General features: G+C 45.9%; 1 protein-coding gene across 1 annotated transcript in view; it reads left to right on the forward strand.

Annotated features, from left to right (window-relative positions):
* The window catches only part of LOC115115556 (rho guanine nucleotide exchange factor TIAM2-like), a 170,132-nt gene that overhangs the window by 147,753 nt on the left and 9,399 nt on the right, over positions 1–12,980 (forward strand). Inside the window, exons 16-17 of the mRNA XM_029688347.2 lie at positions 8,797–8,991; positions 10,331–10,399. Coding sequence (XP_029544207.2) covers positions 8,797–8,991; positions 10,331–10,399 — 264 coding nt within the window. The remainder of the gene's footprint in view (positions 1–8,796; positions 8,992–10,330; positions 10,400–12,980) is intronic.

Here is a 12,980-nt window from a genome sequence, read left to right on the forward strand (position 1 = left end):
GGTTTATCGTAGGCTGCCACAGTATATACTGTAGTGTCATATGTTTCTTCAGTACAGATTCCAGGTCATGCTAGTAGTGGGATACTGCATCACTGGTGTTTTGTGCTTTACACTTCTCCAACCTGCCTCTACTGATGATTTATTGAAGTACTATATATAGATTGCATACAGTACCTTAATGCATATCAGCTCCCCAGTGGATCAATGGTCAGTTAAATTCACTCTGATATACTACTAGGTCAAGAAGGCATATTTATTTATTTAGATCCCCATTAGCTTTTACAGAAGCAGCAGCTATTCTTCCTGGAGTCCACAAAAAAACCAAAACACTGATTGATACACTGATAGTCAAGGACAGTCACACACATTTAAAATACAAACCATTTTACCAACAATACAACTGTAGTGCTAGCATTGGGCTACTGTATCACTCTTCCTCTTCTATTTAATACAATATAATATTGGTACTTTTTACCACTTCCGTGATATCCAATTGGTAGTTACAGTCTTGTCTCATCGCTGCAACTCCTGTATGGACTCGGGAGAGGCGAAGGTCGAGAGCCATGCATCCTCCGAAAAATGACCCCGCCAAGACACACTGCTTCTTGATACACTGCTCGCTTAACCAGGAAGCCAGTAGCACCTATGTGTCAGAGGAAACACCGTACAGCTGGCAACCGAAGTCAGCGTGTATGCACCCGGCCGCCACAAGGAGTCACTAGAGTGAGATGGGACACGGATATCCCAGCCGGCCAAACCCTCCCCTAACCCGGACGACGCTGGGTCAATTGTGCGCCGCCTCATGGGTCTCCCGGTCGCAGCTGGCTGAGACACAGCCTGGGATCGAACCCGGACCGGTAGTGACGTCTCTAGCACTGCGATGCAGGCCCCACTCCTCCTCTTCTATCTCAGTATTCATTTGCACCCAGGATAGTCCTACTGGTTGGTCAACCTGTCTCTGGGAAGAGTTTATTACCAAGCAGGTCAGAGAGAAGGTTGGCTTGGCTGTTACTGGTTTTATGGTTGTGCTGTGTATTAGGGACTGTTCTGTGGGTAGCCTGCTGGATGCCCAATTGGATGTTATCAGACATCCTCTGTGGCAGGTTTGTGGCCCAGCGGGAGTGTTTGCTCTCACCATTCTCTGTTTTATATCAGGGCACCAGGTCATGTGGCTGGCAGGTTTGTGGCCCAGTGGGAGTGTTTGCTCTCACCATTCTCTGTTTTATATCAGGGCACCAGGTCATGTGGCTGGCAGGTTTGTGGCCCAGTGGGAGTGTTTGCTCTCACCATTCTCTGTTTTATATCAGGGCACCAGGTCATGTGGCTGGCAGGTTTGTGGCCCAGTGGGAGTGTTTGCTCTCACCATTCTCTGTTTTATATCAGGGCACCAGGTCATGTGGCTGGCAGGTTTGTGGCCCAGTGGGAGTGTTTGCTCTCACCATTCTCTGTTTTATATCAGGGCACCAGGTCATGCGGCAGGTTTTACCATGCTTCTTCCTGTGCTTTCAGTTTATATGAACTGGTCTCATGTTGACAAATGGTTCACTACTATATTAGTGTCTTTCCTATGCTGTTGTTTTATATCAGTCATATTTGGCAGGGGTGCTGCTAGCGGTTTCCTACTTTGTTCTAGTCGTGGGGATGCAGTATAATACTGTTGTTCTCAACCCCCTATGGGGACTCATCAGAATGGATTTTTAATCTGAGGGTGTTTCATTATTAAAACATTGACTCTGAAGTCTCCTCAGAGACCCCGGTGGAATAATATTTGTTTAGAATGAATAATGAAGCATATAATGGGAAGAGAAGAGGGACTGGGGCCCTCCCTCCCTGTTTGATTTATGAGAAACTGTCTTTATTTATTGAGCTTTAAAAAGCAGATGGCAACATGACACAATAGGCCTAACCTGAGGGATGAATCTGCCTCTGTCAGAGCCTTACTGTGGTGTGACAGGACACTCTCCTGTGAGCAATGGGCTGAGCCGGCCTGAGGGACACCCCATATTTTATCCCCGGCTTTACACTTTAGACGTTCCATTCAGGTTTGTTTATTTTCATAAAGAGAAAGTAGTTTGTCGCCTGGAGGATTCTTCTTTGATTTGAAAAGCGGTTCATAACTTAAAGTAGGTTGAGCCTTCTGCTTTTAATGACTCTGTTTTAATGTCAGGTGGTGAGAGGGGAGAATGAACAGTATCCGGATTCACTCAACTGTTTGACAGCTCTTGTTTGACTTTGGTCTGTGTTTGTTTCTAACCTCACTGTATATGAATACTATTTGAATAACATGTCAGTGGAGCCAGGTTGGAGTGTGTTCTGACCTTGGCTTAGGAGACGTTAGGAGACACAATCTACCTACCTCATCCCCATATTGTTTTTATTTACTTTTCTGCTCTTTTTCACACCAGTATCTCTACTTGCACATCATCTGCTCATTTATCACTCCAGTGTTAATTTGCTAAATTGTAATTACTTCGCTACTATGGCCTATTTATTGCCTTACCTCCTCACGACATTTGCATACACTGTATATAGACTTTCTTTTTTTTGTATTGTGTTATTGACTGTACGCTTGTTTATTCCATGTGTAACTCTGTGTTGTCTGTTCACACTGCTATGCTTTATCTTGGCCAGGTCGCAGTTGTAAATGAGAACTTGTTCTCAACTAGCCTACCTGGTTAAATAAAGGTGAAATCAAAAATAAAAAAATTGGTTCTGACCTTGGTTTAGAAGACACTTGGATGTGAAAGAGAGGTGTTGTGGACGACATCTTCCCCTTGGGTGGGAAATAACAGGCTGGTTAATCACCCCAGTGGGCGAGCAGGAGTAGTAATCTCTCCACAAACCACTCCTTCACAAACAGCTCCTTCTGACCTCTCCCAGGTCAACATGCTTAGGATTTCCCTTTGCGATCACATTGGAGTTTGTGAAAGAGATCATCAACATATATCCAGTGTTATATCTTTAGTGAAGTTGACCACATACTTTCAGACATTCCGACACCTTTAGACACTGATCTTGGTTGCATTCTCAGAATGCCGTTAACCTCAAGGGGTGAGGAGCTAGTAGAATGAAATATCTTGTTTCTATACTGAAACCTTAGTAAGGCTAGTTATTTGTGTTATGTGTTGGAGTGGTCTGCCCCCACAGACCTGAGCCTCTAGTCAGGTGACCTGACCTGGGTTTGGAACAAGAAGGTCTCTGTGAGTGTCACTCAGCTATAGTAGTAGCCTCTACCAGGCTTTCACCTCCACGTCAGAGAGCGAGGCCTGGAAGCCAAAGCTACTCAGCTTGTGACCTCGGGTTGATTTGTTTGTAAGCACTGGACTCAAATCCCCCTCAATTGTCACACCAGACGCCTCAGTAAGATGTTGTTTTCCGTGACGCACAGCTTCTAAAGATAGGCTTGGACTCGTGTTTTTCTTCAAAAGCACCCAAAATACTTAATTAAAGGGCCCCTCCTCTCTACAGCGTGACCTGTGTTGTCAGTTTAGATGAATGACCCTGAATCCCCCTGGCCTGTTGAACAGATGCAGCTATTCCTGACAGTGTCACAGTATATCCAGCAGCCCAGAAGAGTCCTCATTGTATTGATGTGTTGAGGCTGCATGGCCAGTAACACCCGCAGCCTGGCCTCTACATTATACTCTCTGGAAACTGACCAGGGTCACGTGGACCAGAGATGGGATGGTAGAGAGAGAGAGCGTGAGGGAGGAATGCCCCTCCGTTTGCACTGTCCGCTCGGTCCGGCCGTCCACCCCGATTGATATGCAGATTGGTGCAGGCAGCAGTTCTTTGTCAAATGCCTACACTCTCAGATCTCTAGGTTCAGGATTAATAGCTAGATCCCATCAAGTACAGTCCAGTCAGCACCAACCACGTGTGGTTTATCGGTCAGACACAGTCCAGCCGTGATGCCAGCATCCAGTCCGGGCAGGCTGCATAGGAAGGGCTGTAACCTGGCCCGTAGGACCCAGAGACAGGCCACAGCAGCCTGGAGGCTCCTCTACAGCCTGCTCTTCATGGTGAGAGGGATTGAGATCGAGAGGCTTGATGATTGCCATGGGAGTTTGGGAAGGACAGCAGTAGTGGGTATATGGGGTTCTGGTGTGGCGATGGGTATTAACCTCTATGGCTCAACATGTTTTAGGGCTGTAGGTGCTGTGACAGATGTTGAAACTATTCCTCATGGGGAGAGAGAGATGTCTGGCTTTACAACAGGGATAGGAGATGGGTTGTCCAATTTGGGCTAATTGACAGGATAGGACTCGGCTCATTCTACCTAGCATTCCCACAGGCTTTATGCTTATGAAATCAGAAAACCCCCACAGTTCTGGGTTTAGTTTTGGGTTAACCGAAGGATGTAGAATTGAGACTAGCGCTGTGGGATGTGCTTGTCCTTTCTGCGACTGCATCCCTGTCTCTCCCTCTCCCGCCTCCACGGCTCCCGAGCCGGCTTTGCAGGTCTTAATTGGATATTTGGGTTAGTCGTCAGGCGTTGGACTCAGACTTTGTTGTTGGGATTGTTGTGTGAGACAGAGACTTCTGAGTCACGTCTGAGTCTATCTCCCTCTAGTCATGCTCTTATTAAGAACTGATTAAAAAGTCATGCTGCGAGAAAGGGAGAATCCCTGTGTGTGTGTGTGTGTGTGTGAGCGCATGTGGGTGTGTGCGTGCATCCATGCCTGTGTGTGTAGCTCTGTGTGTGTTTTCTCCAGATCCTCTGTAGGCCTAGGACCTCAGTGACTGCAGCAGAAACAAACTGCAGGCGAGAGCCGCACACAATTACTGCTATCTGTCTGTGTGAGACAGGTTTGTCTCTGAAGCTGCCGCAGGGTATTTGAATAATATGTCAACATTATATTCTTCAACCCTTTTTCGTCCTTGAGCTGGTCTCCAAGCCTTTCAGCTGCAATATGGAGGAGCTTTGGTCTGTGTTAGTGTGTGGGTTAAACATATCCACTACTTTGTGTGTGTGTGTGCGTGAGTCTGTTATTTTGTATATCTACAGTCTACAGCAGTATAGAATCCTGTCAGTGTGGTGCTCTCCTCTCAGTAGCATAGTGGGACAGCTGAGTCTCAGTGTCATTATCATTGCTCACGCAGAGACCCAGAGCTGCTGACTGGGTGGTCCTGTCTCGAGGCCAGCCTAGCCTATCGCAGGCCTGAATCCTCTTCCCCTCAGTGGGTCCCTGAGCCACCAGCCTCCCGACTCCAGCCCCATGCCGTAGCTATACCGTAGCTGCTTTGGCACCCTGTCTCCTGATTGGCCATGCTAACTGATGAGCTGCTGGCTTAATAGAGGACTTGATTTGGGTCCTGCTGGGTTGTTTTAGTGTATTGATTTGTATGGTGTGTGTGTGAATGTGTGTGCGCTGTGCAATGTTTATGGTGACAAGCAAGGTATTTTCTGAGACTTGCTTTTTTTAATGTAATCAGTGTTTCTCTCACTCAAATACACACACACTCTCTCTCACGCACACACACACACACACACACACACACACACACACATACACACACACATACACACCGGTCAGTACTGGCACTGTAGAGATACTAGAACTACAGGAGCCAATCACACAGCTAGGACTGTGTGATACTGTAAACTTGTTAAGTTGCGCTCTAAGCTATGGTTTGGTTTTGTGTGCTTCGTACTGTATGACAGCTTGTTATGGTGATCGTTTTTGACAGAGTTAGTTCGGAAAGTATTCAGACCCCGCGAAAACGGGTTTTTAGAAATTTTAGCATATCTATTAAAAATAAAAATAAATACCTTATTTACATAAGTATTCAGACCCTTTGCAATGAGACTTTAAATTGAGCTCAGGTGCATCCTATTCACATTAATCATCCTTGAGATGTTTCTACAACTTGATTGGAATCCACCTGTGGTAAATTCAATTGATTGGACATGATTTGGAAAGGCACACAACTGTATGTATAAGGTCCCACAGTTGACAGTGCTTGTCAGAGCAAAAAACAAGCCATGAGGTTAAAGGAATCGTCCGTAGAGCTCTGAGACAGGATTGTGTTGAGGCACAGATCTGGGGAAGGTTACCAAAACATTTCTGCAGCATTGAAGGTCCCCAAGAACACAGTGGCCTCCATCATTCTTAAATGGAAGACGTTTGGAACCACCAACCCTTCCTAGAGCTGGCCGTCCGGCCAAACTGAGCAATCAGGGGAGAAGGGCCTTGGTCAGGCAGGTGACCAAAAACCCGATGGTCACTCTGACAGAGTTCCTCAGTGGAAAAGGACACCCATCTCTGCAGCGCTCCACCAATCAGGCTTTTATGGTAGAGTGGCTAGACGGAAGCCACTACTCAGTAAAAGTCACATGACAGCCCGCTTGGAGTTTGCCAAAAGGGACCTAAATACTCTGACTATGAGAAACAAGATTCTCTGGTCTGATGAAATCAAGATTGAACTCTTTGGCGTGAATGCTGGAGGAAACCTGGCACCATCCCTACGGTGAAGCATGGTGGTGGCTGCATCATGCTGTGGGGATGTTTTTCAGCAGCAGAGATTGGGAGACTAGTCAAGATCGAGGGAAAGATGAACTGAGAAAAGTACAGCGAGACCCTTGATGAAAACCTGCTCTACAGTGCTCAGGACCTCAGACTGGGGCGAAGGTTCACCTTCCAACAGGACAATGTCCCTAAGCACACAGCCAAGACAACGCAGGAGTGGCTTCAGGACAAGTCTCTGAATGTCCTTGAGTGGCCCAGCCAGAGCCCAGACTTGAACCCGATCTAACATCTCTGGAGAGACCTGAAAATAAGTGCCCAGCAACACTACCCATCCAACTTGAGAGGATCTGCAGAGAAGAATGGGAGAAACTCCCCAAATATTAATCAATCAAATGTATTTATAAAGCCCTTTTTATATCAGCCGATGTCAAAGAGCTATACAGAAACTCGGCCTAAAACCCCAAACAGCAAGCAATGCAGATGTAGAAGTACGTGGCTAGGAAAAACTCCCTAGTTTGGACACACCTACTCATTTAAGGGTTTTTCTATATTTTTTTTACTATTTTCTACATTGTAGAATAATAGTGAAGACATCAACTATGAAATAACACATATGGAATCATGTAGTAAATAAAAACATGTTAAACAAATCAAAATATATTTGAGATTCTTCAAAGTAGCCACCCTTTGCCTTGATGACAGCTTTGCACACTCTTGGCATTCTCTCAATCAGCTTCATGAGGAATGCTTTTCCAACAGTCTTGAAGGAGTTCCCACATATGCAGAGAACTTGTTGGCTGCTTTTCCTTCACTCTGCGGTCCAACTCATCCCAAACCATCTCAATTGGGTTGAGGTCAGGTGATTGTGGAGGCCAGGTCATCTGATGCAGCACTCCATCACTCTCCTTCTTGGTCAAATAGCCCTTACACATCCTGGAGGTGTCTTGTTGAAAAACAAATGATAGTACCACTAACCGCAAACCAGATGGGATGGCGTATCGCTGCAGAATGCTGTGGTAGCCATGCTGGTTAAGTGTACCTTGAATTCTAAATATATCACAGACAATGTCGCGAGCAAAGCACCCCCACACCATCACACCACCTCCATGCTTCACGGTGGGAACCACACATGCAGAGGTCATCCGTTCACCTACTCTGCGTCTCAAAATGACATTGAGGTTGGAAAATAAAATCTCAAATTTGGACTGATCAGACCAAAGCACAGATTTACACTGGTCTAATGTCCATTGCTCATGTTTCTTGAACCAAGCAAGTCTCTTCTTCTTATTGGTGTCCTTTAGTAGTAGTTTGACCATGAAGGCCTGATTCACGCAGTCTCCTCTGAACAGTTGATGTTGAGATGTGTCTGTTACTTGAACTCTTGTAAAGCATTTATTTGGGCTGCAATCTGAGGTGCACTTAACTCTAATGAACTTATCCTCTGCAGCAGAGGTAACACTGGGTCTTCCTTTCCTGTGGCGGTCCTCATGAGAGCCAGTTTCATCACGGCGCTTGATGGTTTTTGTGACTGAACTTGAAGTAACTTTAAAAGTTATTGAAATGTTCCGTATTGACTGACCTTCATATCTTAAAGTAATGATGGACTGTTGTTTCTCTTTGCTTATTTGAGCTGTTCTTGCCATAATATGGACTTGGTCTTTTACCAAATTGAATTATCTTCTGTATACCACCCCTACCTTGTCACAACACAACTGATTGGCTCAAACGCATTATGAAGGAAAGAAATTCCACAAATTAACTTAACAAGGCACACCTGTTAATTGGTGACTACCTCATGAAGCTGGTTGAGAGAATGCCTAGTGTGCAAAGCTGTCAAAGGCAAATGGTGGCTACTTTGAAGAATCTAAAATATTCAATATATTTTGATTTGTTTAACACTTTCTTTGGTTGCTACATGATTCCATATGTGTTATTTCATAGTTTCAATGTCTTCACTATTATTCTACAACTTAAAAAAGAAAGAAAAACGCTTGAATGAGTAGGTGTGTCTAAACTTTTAACTGGTACTGTACGTAAATGTGACATTTACGTTTTTATATTTGTAATACATTAGAACAAATGTAAAACCTGTTTTTGCGCTGTCATTTTGGGGTATTATGTGTAGATTGATGAGGGGGGAAAGAATAAGCCTGTGATGTTACAAAATGTGGAAAAAGTAAAGGGGTCTGAATCATTTCTGAATGAACTGTATATATATATATGTGGTAAGATAAACAAGATATAAAAGTCCCTGTAATCCTAGTAAGCTTTGTGTACATGTTATTCATGCAGTCCCTAACCTGTCTCTCTCTATCGCCCACTGCAGAGCATGGAGACGGTGTGCATGCTGTACCACACCTTCCAAGAGGGCTCCGGGGGCTTGATGGAGGGCCACAAAGACCCCCCGCACCCAGGGGCCGAGCCCACACTGCTCAGACCCTGTCCCCGACACATGAGTGCCACCGAGAGGCTCCGCAAGGTCATCCAGGAGCTGGTGGACACAGAGAAGTCCTATGTCAAGGTAATGATTTGTTATCTGGCTATTATTTGTTTAAGATAATGGCAAATTTCCCCAAAACAGTCAATTCAGTTGAGCCAGGATGAGATGGAAAGAGAAAGGAAAGCCACTGAATAGTACCGAGACACGGTCTGTGTGGACCGACCGACCGACCGACCGCATCATTGTTTATACAGTACACAGGCTCATTATTCAGAGGCCCCTGTACAGCTCAAGTTTCCGTTTCACTCCTTTTCTCAGAGCACATTAAAGAACTCCTTTCATGATCTGCACCTCGTCTCTTAATCCCTGTCAGCTCTCTCTCTCTCTCTCGCTCAATCTCTCTCGGTCTGTCTGTCTCTCTCGCTCAATCTCTCTCTCACTTGGTCTCTCTTGTGCAATCTTGGTCTCTCTTGTGCAATCTTGGTCTCCTCTCTCTCTCTCTTTTCTCTCTGTCTCCTTTCTCTCTGTCTCCTTTCTCTCTGTCTCCTTTCTCTCTGTCTCCTTTCTCTCTGTCTCTCTCTCTCCTTTCTCTCTCGCTCTCGGTCTCTCTCTCGCTCAATCTCTCGGTCTCGCTCAATCTCTCTCACTCTCTCTCTGTCTCTCTTGTGCAATCTTGGTCTCTCGCTCAATCTATCGCTCTCTCTCTCGGTCTCTCTCGGTCTCCTTTCTCTCTCTCATTCTTTCTCGGTCTCTCTCGATCTCTCATTCTCTCTCTCGATCTCTCGGTCTCGTTCTCTCTCTCGGTCTCGTTCTCTCTCTCTCTCGATCTCTCGGTCTCGTTCTCTCTCTCGGTCTCGGTCTCTCTCTCTCGGTCTCCTCTCTCTCAATCTCTCGGCCTCTCTCTTTCTCGGTCTCTTTCTCTTGGTCTCCTCTCTCTCGCTCAATCTCTCTCGCTCAATCTCTCTCGGTCTCTCTCTCTCGGTCTCCTCTCTCTCTCTCGGTTTCTCTCTCACTCTCTCTGTCTCTGTCTCTCTCGGTCTCTGTTTCTGTCTCTCTCACATTAAAGAGCCCCTTTCATGATCTCCACCTTGTCTTTCTCTCTCTCTGGGAGGTGGTGGGTGGGTGATTTGTAGAGGGGAGGAGAATGTCTTCCCAGCGTCCTCTGCAGCGGTTGTAACCATTTGTCTGTGATGTGTGACGGGGGCCGTAAATCAGCCTAATAGGAATATCACCAGTGAAGCCCTGACGATCCACAGCCACATTAACACAGGGAGGAGAGAATGGAAGAGGGGATAATGGATCACTTCTGGGGGGGTTGAATAACTGTTGATACCGATAGCAGCCCTATGATGCAGTGTTGGATTCCCTAACGCACCTCTTGTATTTTTCCTCTTTCTGTCTCCGTCTTTCCTTCCTCCAGGACCTGAGTTGCCTGTTTGAGATCTACCTGAAGCCACTGCAGAACGAGACCTTCCTTACGCTGGACGAGGTAGAGGAGGGTGACCTGGGATGAGGGAGTGGAGGGATGGGAGGTGGGGTTTGGAGGGATGGGAGGTGGGGTTAGGTGGGGTTTGGAGGGATGGGAGGTGGGGTTTGGAGGGATGGGAGGGGAGGGGGGTTGGTGGGATGGGAGAGGGGGTTGGTGGGATGGGAGGGGGTTGGTGGGATGGGTGGAGGGTTGGTGGGAGGGGATGGGGGAGGATGGGAGGAAGAATGGGGGATGGAAGGGAGGATTGGAGGAAGGATGCAGGATGGAGGATTGGATGGGAGATGGGAGGAAGGATGGGGGATTGGGAGATGGGGGAGGGAGGAAGGATGGGGGATTGGGAGATGGGGGAGGGAGGATTAGATGGGAGGAAGGGGGATGGAGGATTGGATGGGAGGGAGGATGGAGGATTAGATGAGAGGAAGGGGAGATGGGGGAGGCAGGATGGAGGATTGGATGGGAGATGGAAGGATGGAGGAGGGAGGATTGGATGGGAGGAAGGATGGAGGATTGGGAGATGAGGGACTTCATAGAAATTGAGAATTTTAGGAGGTTGGTTCATAAGAGGTCACAGATTGAGAGATGGGATAGCTTGATTAGATTTGGGTGGGGTTAAATTAATTTCTAGTAGCAATAAACTCTAAGGACCTCCCCTTCTTAAAACCCTTACTGATATAGGACCAAAACGTGGTTAAAATGATGCTTATACCTCCCATTACATTATAGTCTTCCATTTTTAATCGATACACGATTGACTCTTGTCTCAGGTTAAGATTAGTCCTTATGTGCCTGTCCCTCCTCTGTGAGCCCAGAAGGCCATGGCTGGGGAATGCTAATGGAGATCCACATCCAGTAGCTAGTGAACACTGATGTAAACTGAGCATGACCTCAGTCTCAGGACGACACTCTCAAAGGAGAGATCCATCGATACACACTGAGCAGTGGGGCTGATTAAACCAACATTATCGGACACTCAGACGTGTCTAGGCACAGAGCGGACAAGAGCGCAAGACACCCTGAACACCTTTTAATGATGGTGTGAGAGAGCGAGACTGTGAGATTGTGCTTTTTGTCCCAGTGGCAGAATACATGAACACTGTGAATGACGCAAAATGAAGGAAAGCTTTGAATATGTACAGACTCAGTGAGCATAGCCTTGCTATTGAGAAAGGCCGCCGTAGGCAGACCTGGCTCTCAAGAGAAGACAGGCTATGTGCACACTGCCGACAAAATGTGGAAACTGAGCTGCACTTCCTAACCTCCTGTCCAATGTATGACCATATTAGACACATATTTCCCTCAGATTACACAGACCCACAAATGGGTAATTCGAAGAAAAAAAATCACATTTTTATGAACTCTCATATCTATTGGGAGAAATACCAGTGTACCATCACAGCAGCAAGATTTGTGACCTGTTGCCACAATAAAAGGGTTAACCTGTGAACAAACACCATCGTAAATACAACCCATATTTATGTTCATTTATTTTCCATTTTGTACTTTTAACTATTTGCACATCATTATAACACTGTACTTAGCCATATGACATTTGAAATGTCTATTCCTTTGAAACTTGAGTGTAATGTTTACTGTTAATTTGTTATTGATTATTTAACTTTTGTTAATTATATATTTTCACTTGCTTTGGCAATGTAAACATGTTTCCCATGCCAATAAAGCCCTTTGAAATGAATTGATAGGAACAGCCTCTCTCTCTCTTCCTAAGTGCCTCTCACCTGAGACATCAGAGGGGGATGTTAACTAGTGACTGACTGCTGTAAAGAGAGAGCTATCTCTGACTGACTGCTGTAAAGAGAGCTATCGCTGACTGACTGCTGTAAAGAGAGAGCTATCCTGACTGACTGCTGTAAAGAGAGCTATCTCTGACTGACTGCTGTAAGAGAGCTATCTCTGACTGACTGCTGTAAAGAGAGCCATCTCTGACTGACTGCTGTAAGAGAGCTATCGCTGACTGACTGCTGTAAAGAGAGCTATCCTGACTGACTGCTGTAAAGAGAGAGCTATCTCTGACTGCTGTAAAGAGAGAGTTATCTCTGACTGATTGCTGTAAAGAGATAGCTATCGCTGACTGACTGCTGTAAAGAGAGCTATCTCTGACTGACTGCTGTAAAGAGAGCCATCTCTGACTGACTGCTGTAAGAGAGCTATCTCTGACTGACTGCTGTAAAGAGAGCTATCGCTGACTGACTGCTGTAAAGAGAGCTATCCTGACTGACTGCTGTAAAGAGAGAGCTATCTCTGACTGACTGATTGCTGTAAAGAGATAGCTATCGCTGACTGACTGCTGTAAAGAGAGCTATCCTGACTGACTGCTGTAAAGAGAGCTATCTCTGACTGACTGCTGTAAAGAGAGCTATCTCTGACTGACTGCTGTAAAGAGAGCTATCGCTGACTGACTGCTGTAAAGAGAGAGCTATCTCTGACTGCTGTAAAGAGAGAGTTATCTCTGACTGATTGCTGTAAAGAGATAGCTATCGCTGACTGACTGCTGTAAAGAGAGCTATCTCTGACTGACTGCTGTAAAGAGAGCCATCTCTGACTGACTGCTGTAAGAGAGCTA

This window comes from Oncorhynchus nerka, linkage group LG18, assembly GCF_034236695.1.
Source record: "Oncorhynchus nerka isolate Pitt River linkage group LG18, Oner_Uvic_2.0, whole genome shotgun sequence".
Taxonomy (NCBI): Eukaryota; Metazoa; Chordata; class Actinopteri; order Salmoniformes; family Salmonidae; genus Oncorhynchus; species Oncorhynchus nerka.